This window comes from Peromyscus californicus, unplaced genomic scaffold, assembly GCF_007827085.1.
Source record: "Peromyscus californicus insignis strain IS unplaced genomic scaffold, ASM782708v3 Scaffold_8__1_contigs__length_139910024, whole genome shotgun sequence".
Classification (NCBI taxonomy): domain Eukaryota; kingdom Metazoa; phylum Chordata; class Mammalia; order Rodentia; family Cricetidae; genus Peromyscus; species Peromyscus californicus.
Window position 1 is genome coordinate 137,141,189 of NW_026294606.1, and position 17,233 is coordinate 137,158,421.

A 17,233-nucleotide genomic window follows, 5' to 3' on the forward strand; every position below is an offset into this window, starting at 1 on the left:
AGGAAGTGTGGTCTTCTTGGAGGAGGATGGAAGACCCATGCCTTTAATCCAGATGTTGAGGCTGGAGGGCACATTTTTAATCTGGGCCACACCTTCTGTTGGAAGTGTGTCACTGTAGGGACAGGCTTTGAGGTCTTTTTCTCAAGCTTCATTCAATGTGACAGTCAGTCAACTTCCTGTTGCCTCTGAGTCAAGATGTAAGCACTCTCAGCTCCAGCATCACATCTGTCTGCATGCCACCATGCTCCCCACCATCATGGACTGAACCTCTGAACTGTAAGCAAGCAACCACAATTAAATGTTTCCTTTTTAAGAGTTGCCATGGTCATGGTGTCTCTTCACAGCAACAGAAACCCTGACTAACCTATGTGGTCTTCAGGCCTCCACACACGGGTACATACACACCTGCAACCACATTAAAAGGAGGCCAGCGAAATGGCTCAGCCCATAAAGGTGCTTGCCACACATGTGTTATGGCCTGCATCCAATCTCCAGAACCCACACAAAGGTAGAAGGAAAGAACCAATGCCACCAAGTTGTTTTGTCCTCTGACCCCTCACACATGGGCTGTGGCACACGTTCCCACATATATGATAGTAGTAGTTTTTTAAGTCACAGAGGACAGGGTCTACTGTGTGATGGTGGAGCTGAGATCTTATTGGAATTCAAACTGTGTACAGTGTCCTGGGTCTGGATCTATGGCACTGGGCAATGGCAGGCAGGCCACCTAGGGCTCTTTCCTCCTCCACAGTAAATGTCACCAGAGTTTGAAGCTTTTGACAAAGACCTTCCCAACAAGGGGCTTGCAATGATGTATGAGTCCCCATGTGATGTGCAGGCATGTGACTCCTGTGTTCTCTTTCCTGATGCCCCAATAGAACCTGAATGTGGTTTCTGCATCACAAATAGTGACAAGGTCCTGGACATGGAGAGCCTAGAAATGGAAGGAGCCTCGGCACTACCTTACTAGGTGCATCACCTCTCTGCTGCCACCTGCCAACCCTTCTCCAGACAGCAGACCGTCAGCCATTCAGTTACAAAACCCCTGAAGAACAAAATGCTCTGAAATCAGATTATATGAACCCAGTTTTCCTGCTTACTTGCTGTATAACATCAAGCAAGCAACCCTACCTCTCTGTTCAACTATTAGAAAGGGATCCAGTCCTTCTATGTTGCTTTGCCAGGAAGATCCAATGAGAGAACACAGGTCAGAGGTCAGCATGTGCTTAGTGAACAGTAGGTCTTCAGCAACGGTCAAATCCCTTCTCCTCCCAACTCCCAGCAGCCTCTGCAGGCAGGCTCTCATCAGCCTCCACCAGGCCATGACACAGACTGGATTTTCTCCTGAATGACAGGTTCAAGGAGGTGGAACAGACAAGTACTTGCTGTTCAGGGTACAGGTTTCTCCAAAACCTAATTCTCAGGATTCATTTTAGAGATCAGGGGACTTAATTGGCATGAAGTTCTCAGGCCAGCCTCAGTCTCTCCAGCAGGGGCAGCCTCCTAACCATTCATTCTACCCTGTTGTAGATTGAAGATGTCTTTCTCACTGTTAACCTCATTCTAGTGCCAGAACTGTGGGAGCAGGGAGGAGTGAAAAGAAGATGGAGGAGGGAGCATGGGTAGGAAGAGGGGAGGAGGGAAACAGGGCATGGAGCTAGCAGGTTCTGGTTATGCAATGGGAATGTTTGCAGAATCAGGGCTTGGAGGGCTGTTCTGTGCACATCTGGCCCAGCTGGTCCCTGCCCACCACCTGTTTGTAGATGGTGTTTGTGGAGATGGGATTTGCCCAAAGTCCCACATGGAGGATATGCAATGGTGGCAATGGGCTAGCTTTAATGGGATACATGGGACAGGACACTGAAGGCACAGCTATGGGATATCCCTATGGGATAGCCGAGACAGTGACTATAGCACCGGGGGGTGGTCACTTCCATGTCTCATTCGACAAAAGACATGACCTAGAAAGTGCTCAGGGGGCTTGTGCCACACTCAGAACCATGTGAAGTGTGGGCAAGGGCTAGAGGAGCTGGATCCAGGCGAGTGGGCAAGACTCCCCACACCCCAGCACAGCCTAACCTACTTTGCTTGCAAGTGTCTCTGTAGCGATTGTGGCTCCTCACTGAGTTCCTGGCCCTGTGGCCTGAGTCCTTGTCCTAGTCTCTGATCTCCACTTGCAGGCCCTGGCATCCTGCTGTGCTCACAGTCACCTGTCAGGCTGAAAAACATTCTCCCAGACACAAAATTCTGTCCTCATCCATGCAGGGGTCAAGCAACCATGGTCCAGAAACTTGGTTCACATGTCTACTGGGCAAGCAGTTGAGCTCTGGGCCCAAATCATTACGGAACATACAGACCACAGAAAATGGAAATGGCCAAGAATGTGCTTGAGGTGAGTGCGCAGCAGCTACCTACCTGCCCTTCCCTCTGCCCAGAGAGCGGCACTCAGGCACAGAAACACCGCTCATGGGGTCATTCAGGATCGGGCATCTGTGCCTCCAGGTGCCGTCCCCAACCACATCCCATCCCTTCTCACTTCACAAAGACTCACTGTTCTTGCTATTCAGAAAGCCACACATTGACAGGTGCTGGCCCTGTCCCACGCTGGCCTTCTGGGTGACACTGCCCACCAATCCTATGGAGTGTGTCCTGTGTCTTGGAAGATGCTAAACAGCATCTCTGTCCCTCCCAGCAGAGACCTGGAGCAATCCTGTCTTTTTCATTATTTAGAAACAGCAGGTTCACGTTGCCAGACTGGTCAGTCTAGCAATCCTCCTGCCACAGAGTCTCAAATAGCCAGGACAATAGGCATATGCCACAATGCCTGGCTCCTCAGGCAGTCTGGATAATCAACAATTTTTGCAGACACTGGTCAATAACCCCTGGAGACATCACTGCTAATGACCACTCAGAGCACATACCATAGCAGGTCCAGGACCAATCTCCTTAATTGGGTTTCATTCTTCCAAATTTGAACTTGAAGACAGTGTGGTATGCAGGGAGACCTTGGCCTAGGGAAAAGCCCCTCCCATGGAAACATAGAAAACAAACATCAAGGGCATGGTTGCTAACAAACCAACTTTAATTGATAGTGTACACAGAGGTCCAAGCAGTGAAGCTTGACCGGGTGGGACTAAGCCATACACCTGCCTGGACAAGTACCTGGTATACTCTCAGGGTTGGGGCTGGTGGGCGGGGGCAGGGGGGTGTTTACTGCAGGACAGAAGCAGGTACTGGGCAGTTGTACTGAGCAGCAGGTGTTGACGTGAAGACACAGGACCAGGCCTGGGGGTTGGTGTGCAGAGCTGGAATTGAGGTGCATTAAGGATGACGATGTACACAGCATCCATGGGTAACCTGTGATCACTGGGGGAGGGGTGTGTAACATGGTCCAAATCCCTGCCACTGGGAGCTCCAGGAAGAGAGGTGAAACACGGTGTGCGTGGAAGGCCCATGGCTGGCCCAGCTTGCAGTATGTGACCTGGGGCTAGTCACTCATGCTTTCTGGGCCTTGAGGGAATGCACTAGAAGATTCCTACAGTTTTTAGTAACCATTAGCTTCATTACTTTGTGTGTATGCGGGTACCATGAAGGACATGTAAGTCAAAGAATGCCTCACAGAAGTTAGTTCTCTCCCTCCACCATGTGATTCCAGGGATCAAACTCAGGTTGAACGGCTCAGCAGCAGGTGCCTTTACCCACTGAGCCGTCTCAATGGGCCAGCCTCGGTTCTAAAACAACATGTGTATTAAGAGCTGAGCAGGGCCTTTGGTTTTCAGGGTCACAATCATCCCTCACTGTCACACCTATGTTGGAGACAGAAGTACCTAGCATAGCCTGAGCACTAGGGAAAGACCCACAAGTCTTCCTGCCAGTCTATCCTAGGCTCAGCTTGGGCTCTCGGCTGTTCCACTTCCTCCAACAGCTGTGTGTGCAGAAGGGGCACCACAGGTGGGCAGAGGCCAGAGCTGGGGACACACAGACTCGTCACTCTCTGTTGCCTAGCACACAAGGAACCCAGTATCCAGTGGGTGTTCAACAGATGCTTGAGGAACTGCAGCAGAAGCAAGCTGGATCCAGGCAGAGCTGTCCTGATCTAGCTAGGCATGTGGAGGGGTTTAGAGAGTCACTGTCCCCAAGGCTCAGTCATCCTCTCCTGAGGGCAGGGGAGACACCCTTACCTCTGTGACCATGGCACTGTGGGCTCTTTTGTAAGCCGCTAAACACAGGGCAGGATCTAGCTGCACAGCCTGCCTGGGAGCATGGAGGAAGGGGACCACAGCTAAAGCAATGGGTGTGAACTGGGGAGCCCAGCCAAAGGCAGGTCACTGGGCTCTTACCATACAAGGACTTCATGTCTACTGCAAACAGAACAGGAAACAACTTCAAAACAAAGAGCAATGTCATATGGAGGAGTCTGGGAGAGGAGCCAGGAGGCAGTGGTCTGAGGGACATGGACATCTCTCTCTCTCTCTCTCTCTCTCTCTCTCTCTCTCACACACACACACACACACACACACACACACACACACACACACACACACGCTCACACTCTCTCTCTCTCCCTCTCTCCCTCTCCCTCTCACTCTCCCTCGGCTCAATGTTAGGGTGACCAGCGGCTAACCTGGAGGGGTGTGTACACAGCTGGGCCAGAGGGCAGGAGTTGAAGACCCAGAAGGGCAGTTTCTCCAGAAGCATAGAGACCACGCAGAGGGAGCAGAGGCCACCAGGGAATCTGGCTGGGACATCTGGCTAGGATGTTCTCATCTTGTGACTTGTACTGAGCATCTTGTGTTGACACAAGACTCGTGGTCCTTCTGCATTCCTTCTACTCTAATGATACTGAAAGTTTGTCTGAGCTTGAGTGCTGACATGTCCCCAAACGTGTCTCTGTCCTACCACAAAGGAGCCACAGACATAAGGACTCACAGGAGGTGGCTAGGAATCAGGAGAGCAAGCACAGCTTACATGCCTAGGGCCCCCGTGGGATGTGGGCAGTGGGAATCCTCAGCCACCTCCCTTAAGGCACTCCCCAATGTCCCTGCCTCTCACTGGATGCTGCATTTGTCCCTCTCTCGGGCCTGGCCCTCCCGTAGGACCTTGGCCTTGATGTACTTGAGGTCACTGTTGACACTGGGGCGGCGGGCAAAGGGTGAGACCATGCCATAGGCACCTGCGACCTTGGTGCGGCGCATGCAGAAGGGCCGGGGATGGAAGGCGTCACCATACTGCACGGAGATCTTATGGTGCAGTGCGGGGCTCATCTCGTGGGGCAGCTTGGCCATGCTGAACAGCACATAGAACATCTCGTTCACGTTCGTGTTCTTCTTGGCCGACACCTCGAAGTAGGCGCAGTTTTCATCCCCAGACACCAGCAGCTCGGCCTCCATGGCAGTGACCTGGCGGCATAGCTCACTGTGGTCATTCTTGTTCCCACAGATCACCATGGGCAGCTCTGCTGCCTCCTTGGTCTTATTCTTCAGGCAGGACTTGACCTCCAGGATCTGCTTCTGGAGGCGCTTGACCTCATCGAAGGACTCCCGGCTATCCAGGCTGAACACCAGGATGAAGACATCTCCTGTGGAGGGAACAAGGCAGGCAGTCAACTGACAGGCTGCCCTGGTACCCCTCAGCATGGTCCCATCAGCTGCCACTTAGGAACCCTGCAAACCATGACTGGGAAGCTCTTCAGGGCATCTGCCTGGGAAGAGAGTCAAGGCTCAGAGGGGCTTGTAGGTAAAGTGCAGCACACCTAGCTGGACTCAGATATGGTCAGTCCTCCTCCTGTTTCCTTACGGGACTGTGGAGGGCCCAGCCATCCCTGTGGGGTTACACAATAACTCTCAGAGAACTCCTGTGCACTTACTCAGCCACACCAAGAGCTGGCTCCAGTACCTTGCCCCACAGTAGGAATTCGGCAAGCACTGGTATCTCTGTGTGGCAGAGGGTGTTGGTGAGAGGGGGTCTGGGTTTGCATCTTACCTCAACTTAGCAACTGTGTGACCTTGAAGGGTCCATTTAATCTCCGAGCTCCTGGATTTCCCCTCCCACAGCATGTGAATGAAGCTGCCTTGCAGGAGGGTGGTTAGAGCTAATGCATGCGGGCGGCACACACTCAGCCATGTCAGGCATCAATATTGCTCATGAGAGCAGGCACCCGCTGGGAGTAGAGCACTGTGCACACCTGCTGTTTCCTTGGCACTCCATAATACCTCCATGGGGAAGATTTTATTATTCTTCTGTTATGGGTGAGCCAACTAAAGCTCGGAAAAGGCAAACAACCTGCCCAAGGTCACACAACTCAAATGTGGCTGGGCCAAGTCTGTGACCTGATTTGTCTCTCACCTGGACTATGCCTGGCACATAGGACATACTCTCTGATTCTAGGGTGAACCATGCCTGGCACATAGGACATACTCTCTGATTCTAGGGTGAACCATGCCTGGCACATAGGACATACTCTCTGATTCTAGGGTGAACCATGCCTGGCACATAGGACATACTCTCTGATTCTAGGGTGAACCATGCCTGGCACATAGGACATACTCTCTGATTCTAGGGTGAACCATTCAATAAGTAAGAGATCGTGGCCCACACTACATTATTGGTGAAATTATTAAGGCCACTCCACGTAGTTAAAAGGGAGGTTAATTTTGTGGGGTAACTTACAAGTGAAGGGATAGGTTACAGGGTCTGGGAAAGGTGTAGCGCAGTCCGGCAGTGTTCTCTGGAGAACTCTGCTTGGTCTACCTCCAGCGTCTAGGGTCCAGGTACCAAGAGAGCCAGCGCATCCGGATCTCGGGTCTTCGGGGTCCTCCCTTGGCCCTGCCTTGTAGGCGTGACAGTTACCGAAGCCTCAATGGGGGTTGGAACTTCCAGATCAAAGCTGGAATGGTTACCCACCACACTACATCCACTGCAACACACTAACAGGGCCATAAGTCTGACAGCGATTCAGGCACACTCCAGAAGGGTCACAGGTATGTGAAGCAGCCTCCAGCTGCAGTTCAAGGTCAATCGCCACAGAGCAACAATTTCATCCTCCAAGACCTTTCCATCTTTACATTTCCCCTCAGCTTTCAGCCCTGAGTGTGGTTCTGATTTGCAGACAGTGGGCCAGCCATTGGGTCCAGCAGAGCATCATAGCTTGTGAGTGTTGCCTCCTCTCTGGCCTCTACAAGCACATTTTGGTCTCCTTCAGTGACAACACACACCCAGCATGAGCTAGTAGGTAGGGCTCAGAAGCACAGCATCCTACTCTAGCCCACCCACCTGCCCCTGGGCCTGCATACACTGGTCTCTAGGGAGGTGAGCAAAGGGCTGGGGTGAAGAATGACATGGGGCCTCGACTGCCAGCTGCTCTGGCTCCTGCTGCCAAGCCTCATCCTCCAAGTGTCCAAATTTGAGACTGCAAATGCCGGGCATTGGAGCCCGGCCCGGCCAGCAGGCCAGCAGCTGCAGAAAAGCTGGTGGGAATGGGCAGCCCTGAGCATCTCTTGTACCCAGAACCAGGCTGGAAAATGAGGCCTTGCCTGGGCTGGTGAGCAAGCAAAGCAACAGACAGACGTGCTTGGAATGCAGTACACAGGAAACAGACGAAAGCGCATGCCTTCAGAGGGTACAGAACGAGTGCCAGTGCACTGGTGCTGGCAACGGTTTATGTGGCCACCTGTAAGTCAGAGGCTGGGATGGGGGACGTGTGCCTAATACGCATTATCTGATGGAAAGCTTGCCTTTGTACCTCTTGTGTAATTGAAAATTAGCATTGACGTATGCACATTTCTACCAGGGGAGGCATCCAATCCCCTCCCACATAGGAAGAGCTCTCCCACACAACACTCACCTTTTGCAAGGACCTGCCCTACACCCTCCTGTCTTCAAAGCTACATGTGGAGCTAGGTCACAAAGACCCTGACAATGACACCACTATGCTACAGAGGCAGGCTCAGGATTTGAACCCAGGCCCACCTTGGGTTCCTTAAGCAAGATGCTCCCTCTCAAAATCTGGGATGGAGGGGGCCCCATGAGCAGTCTGGGACAGAAAAGGTGACCTGAAGAGGGAGTTCCATGGCCAGAAGGCAGCCTAGCACAGGGATCTAAAATAGCCCAAGTGGGAAGAAAGGGGGCAGTATATGGGGCTCTCAATGGGAATGTTTTATAAATTGTCACTTTTGTATTTGTATCTGTGTGCACATGTGTCGACGAGCATTGTGTGCTGTTCCTGTGGCACCATCCACCTTATTTTTTGAGAGTCTTTCACTGATCTAGGATTGGTGATCAGGCTAGGCTGGCTGGCCAGCAAGGCCCATGGATCCCGCGGTCTCTGCCTCCCCAGTGCTGGAACAGCAGGTGCTCACCACCATACCCAGTTTTGGTGTGGGTGCTGGGGATCAAATGCTGGTCCTTGTTCTTAAACAGCAACTTTCCTGAGTTATAGCCCCAATCCTTGAGGGTTGTTTTCCTGGTGCTCCCTGCTCCTGTCTCTGTCCAGGGATGCAGCTCAAGGCATGGCGGGAGCCCACAGTGGTCACACTAGAGACATGGATCAACTGAAGGCTGGCTTCAAGGAACAACCACGACAGCCCAGAAAGCCCCTGGTGACCCTCGCTCCTGCCCTGCTCCAGATGCTGCTCCCAGCAGGGCAGATAGGCCACAGGGCAGGTCCCTCAACAGCAGTCATGAGCTGTGCCTCCACCTGGGCGAAGGCACTTAACCTCTCTGCCTCAGTTTCCCCCTTGTAAAATGACAGCAAACACTTGTCCCGTGGGCTAGCTGTGAAGGGTAAACACATGCCAAGCTCTAAGCAAGGGCCAGGCCCATGGCTGTTAAAGAGTATCAGTCACTAAGGGTCTTGATCTGAAGTGGCAGGGCAGCCATAGGCAGATGGTGCTGTGGGCCCCACCACCTGGCAAGAAGCAACTTCCCTAAACAGAAGTGCAGACCAGCTGTCCTGTCCCCTCAATCGCCTTACCCGTGAGGATGGACAGCCTGCGCATGGCAGGGAATGGGTGGTTGCCAGAGGTGTCCAGGATGTCCAGTTGGTACATGTCCCCGTGGATGTTGTACACCTTTCGATGAAAATCCTCGATGGTGGGCGTGTACTGGTCCTCGAAGCGGCCATTGAGAAATCGGGAAACAATGGAGCTCTTGCCCACGCGCGAGGCGCCCAACACCACCATTCGGTAGGAGTTCTTGGCAGGCACACTGAGCGTGCAGTTCCCACTGGACAAGGTCTTCATCATGGCTCGGGGCTGCGGCAGAAGCGAGGAGGCGGGTGTCAGGGGGCTCTCGGCCTCCCCTCTGTGGCCCCTACGTCACTGCTCTATAGTGTAAAATAGAAGCCATTGGCCAGGGTTCCTGAGGGACCTCAGGGTTGGAGCCACTCCCTCGTTCATTCATCCACAACCTCTGATCTTTTTACTCCTCAACTTGCTCACTTATCCATCCTCACATGTTTGAGCACAGGACCACAGCTTTGCTGCTCACTGGGCAGGAAGCTTCACCTCTAAGCCTCACTCTCCCCACACAACTCAACTGTGGCACAGGGCTCCACACAGCCCAGTCCCAAAGCAGCAACTACCACTAGGAGGCAGCCTTCTCTTACAGCACCCGCTCCGTACTCCACAACCGCCTGGATCCAGTGTCTCCTCTACGTGGCTCAGCTGACAGCCTACATTTCTTAAACAGAGGGTGAGGATGGCTCTGCAGCTCTAACAAGGAGGAAAGTGCAGGCCACCCTGGACCCAAGATTTGCATCAATGTCGCTCCTTCTCACATACGGCCCACCACTGGCTTCAATAACTTTTGCCTCTGAGCAACCTGAGCTTGAATGGGGGGAAGGGGACTCAAGCCTCATGACTCCAGGGACTGAGATTCGGGAGAAAACCCAAAACTTTCTACGGGAGCTTCTTAGTCTCATGGAAACGGTTTTAAAAAGACTCGGGCTTGTGATCTCAGTGGACCTACACATACTTCTCCTGCTCCAGCAGAGTTTCCGAGGGGCCGTTCTCAGCACCCCTTCTTCTGTCGGCTCAGCACCCTAGGGTCTCCCAGGCCCAGGTTAGACTGAGCTATGCCTCCACACCTTTGCTACCATCAACTTCTCCCCAGAACACTCTTCTCCTCTAGTCGCAGAGTCCATCCCAAAACCTCTCTAAAGGCTTTGGTCCTCCCCTCGCACCTCACACGTACAAAGGACAGCTTGCTAACCCCAGAACTGCGCATCGACACAGGCCTGCAGAGAAACACTGTCCTCCTGGCTGGCCACCACAGGTTGTGTAGGCTGAGCATTGCACAAAACACAGCTTGAGTAAGCCAGGAGGGGCTGAATCCTCACACAAGGGGCGTCTTCTTGAAATACATCTGTTCCGAGCAAGCTCTGCTGCACAGAGGCGAGGCACACACTGAAGCTCTGGCCACAGCCTCATCATGATGAGACTATCATGGGGCCATGGTCTGAGATGGCCACCAGGGCTAAGTGATATCCTCCTGGGTGCAAGTCTCCAGGCATGCACCCACTCTGCTCATGCCTGCCTGCCTGCCTGAGGTCCTCCATTTTCCTAAAAGCCCTGCTTGGAGGTGGATCTCTGTGAGTTCCAGGCCACCCTGGTCTGGTCTACAGAGCTAGTTCCAAGACAGCGAGGGCTACACGAAGAAAGCCTGTCTCCTAAAACAAAAATAAAAACAACAAACAAACAAAAAAGCTTGTTTAGTATCATTCATCAATTTCCATGGTGTAAATTCTCCCAGCTCACAGCCTGCAACATGACCTCCAAGAATGAATGGCAGACACACGCACAATTGGCCAGCTCAGCACAATGTGGACCCAGGCCTAGCCCTGGAATCATCACTCCTGGGCCAAGCCAAGGCACGTGCCATAATAATACCAATGACATTTGCTCTGCAGTTGATATATGTCACAGTGCTGTGAGTGCCAGGCACACATCTGCTCCAATCCTCTGTGACTGAGAAGGTAGATGATGATGACACTGAAGCACAGAGAAGCCAAGGTGCTGGGAAGGAGGGCCTGCCCCAGGCTATCTGTCCTGCACTTTTGGGGCCACCTCCCATCATACATGTGCTTTTCTGTCCAGGTCACTGGGGGTTGTGGCAGCTGCCCACTGGTGAAATTCTAATCCTAAGGCCCTTATGTCCCCCCTTTAATGCATACCTAAAGCAGACTGTGAGTCTATGCTTTGGGGCTGCAGCACTATGCACACAGAAGGTGCTCAATAAATGACCCTTGAATGAGAGAAATTGCAGATGCCTCTACCATCAGGCTCACTCACCCTCTCACTCCTGTCCCCCAGCCCCACTGTGGCTAGGAGACCTCCTCCCTTCACCCAGTCTACCTGCCTGGCCCCTGGCTGTGCTAATAAGGATCCCACCCCCCAGTCCTGCTGAAGGTCCCCAAGTGTGGCTTTGGTCCCCAGAGGCACCCACCCCAGTCCTTCTACAGGGAGGAGGGCTGTTGATGGAGCCCCCCTCTGTAGATGGGAGGGGAAGGCTCGGAAGGCTGGAGCCAGCAGTCACCAGGGATGCAGTCTGCTTCCAGGCCTCCTTGCCCCATCTTCTAATCCAGACCTCACAATACACAATGACTGAAAGCAGGGGTCAGGGTGGCAGGCAGTCAGAAAAGAAGGCGTGAGAGAGGAGGCGTGAAGGAAGTGAGAGCCAGGAGAGTCTGGAAGAGGAAGCGTCCAGGGAGAGGGCAGGGCAGGGCATTAGAAATTAGAGACAGAGGATCAGAGAGGGGTGGAGACAGAGGAGGACCCAAGGCTATCTGTGACAGACCTAGGCTTTTCACATGGCCTGAGCCACGTGGGGCTATGTGAGACACCCAGATACCTGGAAGCCAGGTGACAGGGCCTCTGACTCCACCCTACAGGAGGTGCTGAGGGAAGCCCTAAGGCCCTGGGGACAGAGTCTCTCCTGCTGCCTGCCTGTCTCGCTCTGTTTCTAGCCTGGCTAACCCCACAGTGGGAATGGATAGATCCCAAACCCCAGAGTGAGGTTATGGGGAGGGGAGTGAGAGGGTGGGTGAGCCTGATGGTAGAGGCATCTGCAATTTCTCTCATTCAGGGGTCATTTATTGAGCACCTTCTGTGTGCATAGTGCTGCAGCCCCAAACATAGACTCACAGTCTGCTTTAGGTATGCATTAAAGGGGGGACATAAGGGCCTTAGGATTAGAATTTCACCAGTGGGCAGCTGCGACAGCCCACAGTGACCTGGACAGAAAAGCACATGTATGATGGGAGGTGGCCCCAAAAGTGCAGGACAGATAGCCTGGGGCAGGCCCTCCTTCCCAGCAGCCCATCCTGGCGGCCTAGAGAAGTGGGAAACTGTATGTAAGGATAGGGACCTGAATGGAAGCACGGTGCTGGGAGTGGAGTTGTCGTCCCCCGCTCCCGGGACAGCACCCACCACCAACAGGCATCTGTCATGCAGGGGCTGCCTTGTTCCAATGAGGAGCCTTCCAGAGGATAGATTGGGACTCTGGTTCTCAGAAAGGCTGAATCCACACAGCAGATGCCTGGCTGGGATTACAAGTAGGCTCCTCAGCTGTAAAACCTGACCTCTCACCTCTACAAAGAGCCACCCCCACCCCTCTAGCGGCCTAAACTGGAGTCTTCTCCAAACAGCTCTGACTCAGTGAAGCCCTAGGTGGCACTGGGCAGGGAATGACCCTGTGACTCCTGTTACAGTCCCTTTTCCTCTCTCCCTCCAGGCAGCTGGGATAGGCACTCTGCCCAGGACTCTGCATACCCTGCCAGCCAGCTCGCAGGCAGGTAGTGCAAACTGTGGGCCATTCACTTTCCCTAGGTCTGACCCAGGGCTTGATGGAAGCTGGGCAGGTCAGATGGGTAAGGACGACTGGATGAGTCTGAATGAGTTCCCTGGGTGCACCCCAGAGCCAGGTTCACCACACCACCCCACTGCACATGCCCCCAGACCAGATTCACCACACCAGCCCACTGCACATGCCCCCAGACCAGATTCACCACACCAGCCCACTGCACATGCCCCCAGACCAGGCTCACCACACCAGCCCACTGCACATGCCCCCAGACCAGGTTCACCACACCACCCAGCTGCACAACCGCAGCCTCTTGGGACACACACTGTAGTCCTGGTTCTTCCCCCACACTCTGGTGAGTCCCAGGAGCTTTACAAAGCCACCCTTCCCATCCTGGGAAGCTCAGGAGGGCAGGGAGCAGAGGGAATCTGCTTCTGGCTAACTAGTTCTGCTTTGTGCCAGCCCAGCAACTCTGAGTGAATTGGTCTGCTCACTCAGCTCACCCCTCTTAAACATCAGGTAGAAACAAGCCCAGCCTGGTCAGGTACCCAGAAACCTTTCCAATCAACACAAGGCTCTTTTCTTTGGGGCAGTCTCTCAGAGTAGCCATGGGCCACCTGGCTGCTCCCAGCCCAATGGAGGACTTGTGGGGACCCCATCTTGTCCCTCTGGGGCTTAGGGGGAACCTGAATTAGAGACTCCAAAGCAGGCCATGGCTCCAGACCCTGTCCTAGCTCCCAGAAGGTCCCTTCCTCATTCTCGTGGGACCGGTTGCAGGGATGGGCAGGAAATTGTGACCTGTCAGAGGCCCACACACACTGGCCGGCCGACTACAGGAAGCCCTTATGGCAAGGGTATCTTGCAAGGAAACGCTCCGAAGCTCAGGGGACTCAAGGCAGTTGAGTCCTGATCTTTCTTCCTCCAGGGTGGTCCTGCAAAGGAGGTTAAGTCTAGGGAAGGTGAGTGTCTCTGTTGCCTCCTTTTAAAATGGACTGGCTCTTGATCTAAACAAAAGCTCCCAGAAACAAATGGAGCACACAAGAGCTCAATAAACCCTGTTCCCTGGGCTAGAAACCACCTGATGTAGGCTAGGCCTCTTGTGAGCTTAACTCTCTACGTGGATAAAGCATCGGGACACGTAGTAGGTTCAGTTTAAGTTTCCCTCGTCATGAAAAGCCAGCGTCACCCAGCTTGCGTTCCTCTGCCCAGCCGGTTTCCCCACTCCACCTAACTAGCTCCCCCGTTCCACTGGGGTGTCTCCCTTACCTGGGAACAGCGGGCCGGGCCCCGAGCACGGCTTGGAGGGCTGCCTGAAAGCTCTTGGAGATGCGGGGAACCGCCTGCCGCTCCCGCCCCCGAGTCTCCCGGCGTCTGCGGGGGTTCCAGGGTCACTGAGTACGGATCCTCCTGCGCGCAACGCTCGGAGCTGGGCTGAGTACGGCCGGGCGAGGAGGTACGCGGAGCCGGAGCCCCATGGGTGGGCTCCGAGGGTTCGGCGGGGCCAGGGCGCTGGGCTGGCTCCGGCTCGCCGCCGGCGGCCCTGCCCTGCCCCGACACCGGGGACTCCGGTTCAGCCAGGTGCACGGAGGTTTGGGGACGTCCAATGCGGGGGTGTCCCCGCCTAGAGCTCCGCTCTGGGGGGCGGGCGGGTGAGAGGAGGACGACTCCGGGAATGAAGGAACGGACCCCGCAGACTTAGAGGGTCCTCTGGAGGTGACGACCAGCCTGAGAACCCGCCTGGTCCCTTACGTTGCCTCCTTCTCCAGCCCTCAAGTGGGTGGCCGTAGGCAGGGTAGAGGGGCTGCGCACCCGGCAGTGGCCTTCCGAGCTGCTTGCGGTCCTGCAGCTCGACCCTCGTGGAAAGGACCGCTGCTTGCTCCTCGCCAGGCGCCGCTAGCTCAGCTCAGCGCGCGTGTAGGAGGGGGCCTTGAACGCCGCCCTAAGGCTCAGCAGCTCCAAGTTCTCCCGAAGCCCGCACGGTTCGACACTGCACCTCCTCTCCCGGAGGGAGGAGAAGTTTCTTAGGGCTGGCTCCTCCCTCGCCCTCTCCCGCAGGCGAACGCGGCTGTTCGCGTCGGGGCGAAGTCTCCGGGTCCTCCCTTAGTGGCCCAAGCTCTGGCTCCGGATGGTACCTCCTGCGCCTGCCTTGGGCCCTCTAGCGCGATGCGTCCTGAGCCCACCTGCCCAGCGCTGGCGTCTGGCCTCCTGCACCCCGCCCCCGCCACAAGTGGCCAATCAGCGGATGGTCCCGAGGCCAGGCTCCGCCCCCACTCCGCCCTGGTCTCTGGGCCGCGGCAATCTAGAGCTACGCGTGCCCCGGCGCGTGGGGCTGGGGCTGTGGGGGGATGTCCCGAGGCTTCGGCTGCACGCACCGTGACCGGAAGGCCGCACGGCACGGGCCTAGGAGGCTGACACTGCGCACGCACTCGTCCGCACGCCAGACCAGGCCGTGGGAACCCGTCCCTGACCCCCCAGCCTTGCCCTCGGTGAACCACCCCCATACACCCTCAGATGCCCACCTAGGTTCGCCGGGAGCCCAAGCCAGGCCGCCGCTTCCTTTGCGGGCTCTTGGCCTGAGGAGCACATGGGTGGCACACGTGCAGCCACGAGGGGCCCTGACTCACCTTGCCCAATGGATGCAGCTCAGAGGACACTGTCCAGGGAGACCTCCCCTGGCCTCCGGTGTCGTGGGACACTGGCCCTGCCTATCCGGGACAGAGCCAGGGCATGCAATGCTAGGGAGTGCTTTGAACCAGGCCAGACACCAGGCGTTCTTGTTTCCACAGATCACATACTTCTTAATGTTTTCTTTACTCCAAGACCCGCTACCCCCAACACATTTTTCAGAGTCTCATTAATGTCATTGCCTTACATGGGAAGCCCGTGTCCCAGGCCATAAATAGAAGGTTAGTATAAAACAAGCTGGAAAACAAAGCAAGGCTTCTAAACTCCAGCTGGAGTCTGCCTGCATGCAGGGAGGCGGGTGAGGCCTGGAAGAGATGGAAGTTCATTAGGCCGAAGCACTTTCTTCTGCTGACTTCTATGTGTGGACCGGGTGGGTACTGTCTACCCTTTGATTCCAGGGCCTGGGTCTGGGGGTGGCTCCATTGTGGTACAGCCTCCTTCAGGGACTGTTTGTATGCTAGGCAGAGGGACTGGGTAAGAGATCTCTGCTCCAGTCCTAGCTCTCACCATCCAAATGTTCCATCCTGGACCAGTCATGGAAGACTCTGGCCATGCATGTGCCATTTTTAAAATGGGCATCAATACTGCCAAGTCCATAGAGTGATAAAAACTGTTAACCTGGCCTTGGACTTTAAAACATAGGAAATGGCTTGTTCCATCCAACCTTAAACCATCTTGACGTTCCCCAGGGATACTGTGTGAGGGAAAATGCAACAGGTTCTGGGGAGAGGAGGGCTGGGAGAGGTGGATGGTCAGCCCATTTGGGCTGCGTTTAAGGTCCCAGTCTAGGCTTCAGAGTGGCTAAGGAACATGCCCAAGGTCACCAGTCACAGGCAAGTGGCAAGATCCTAGCCCTGTGCCCTTTCCCAAACCAGACTTGACTTCTAGGAACTGGCTTCAGCCTGGAGGGTTTGCACCGGCCTTGACGCACAGAGCCTATCAGCTTGGCAGTGGGAGGCAGGCAGAGTGACATGCTTCAGCTGGAAGGCTGGAGCCAGGAGTACTCAGGCCACCAGGCCAGCTCTCCACCCTCATCCTGGGAGTGTGGCAAGTGGCCAGCTCAAAGCTGGCACAGGAACCCAATACTTGGGCTTTCAGCCAAGTCCTCCATGACCACTGACCAGATCCAAATGTGCTAGCAGTGCACATGTTGCTGGCTAGCCCTGTGGACCCACCTGGCCCTATTTCAGCCTGATTTAAAAAAAAAAAAATAGCTCAATCAACAGACAGGTACACAGAAGTGTTCCATATCCAGGGACACTTCATGTAACCATGGAACCCCACCCACATGTGCCCAATTTCTTATCCTTCCCTACACACAGGTATCTCCAGATGGACCACTTGCTGAAGCTTCCTCCCTCCCATTATATCCCCTGCAGCTCCCTCTTTCCCATAACCATGATCTCTAAAACCTTTTCTTTCTTTTTTTTTGAACACATAACATTTTTAAAATTTATTTATTTATTCTTCTCTCATACAATACATTCTAGCCACAGCCTCCCTCCCTCCATTCCTCCATGCTCCCCACACACATCTTCCCTCTCCCCCAAATCCACTGCTCCTCTGTTTCCTTTCAGAAAAGAACAGGCCTCCCAGGCATATCAACCAAACGTGCATTTAACAAGACTCGATAAGACCAGGCAGAAACCCTCACATCAAGGCTGGGCGAGGCAACCTAGTAGCAGGAAAAGGATCCCAAGAGCCGGCAAAAGAGTCAAAGACACCTCCACTCCCACTGTTAGGAGTCCCA

At 54.5% G+C, this 17,233-nt stretch overlaps 1 protein-coding gene across 2 annotated transcripts; it reads right to left on the reverse strand.

Moving 5' to 3' along the window:
* Nucleotides 1–3,059: 3,059 nt before the first annotated feature.
* On the reverse strand, nucleotides 3,060–14,479 carry Rasd2 (RASD family member 2). 2 transcript variants are annotated; one of them, XM_052727802.1, is made up of 3 exons: nucleotides 14,065–14,479; nucleotides 8,972–9,251; nucleotides 3,060–5,578 (listed from the first exon to the last, which is right to left on the reverse strand). In XM_052727802.1, exons 2-3 carry the CDS (start codon nucleotides 9,240–9,242, stop codon nucleotides 5,049–5,051), a joined length of 801 nt encoding a protein of 266 aa, XP_052583762.1. In that variant the 5' UTR covers nucleotides 9,243–9,251; nucleotides 14,065–14,479; the 3' UTR covers nucleotides 3,060–5,048. The 2 variants fall into 2 exon arrangements, with proteins under 2 accessions (XP_052583762.1, XP_052583761.1); XM_052727801.1 differs by having other exon boundaries at nucleotides 8,972–9,322; nucleotides 14,065–14,161.
* Nucleotides 14,480–17,233: the final 2,754 nt, after the last annotated feature.

Excerpts from the sequence above, each read along its gene's own strand:
- Rasd2 (XM_052727802.1), bottom strand. The coding sequence starts at position 9,242 with ATGATGAAGACCTTGTCCAGTGGGAACTGCACGCTCAGTGTGCCTGCC. Across the intron at positions 5,579-8,971 it reads CAGGCTGTCCATCCTCACGG|GAGATGTCTTCATCCTGGTG; the intron begins GTAAGGCGATTG and ends TTCCCTCCACAG.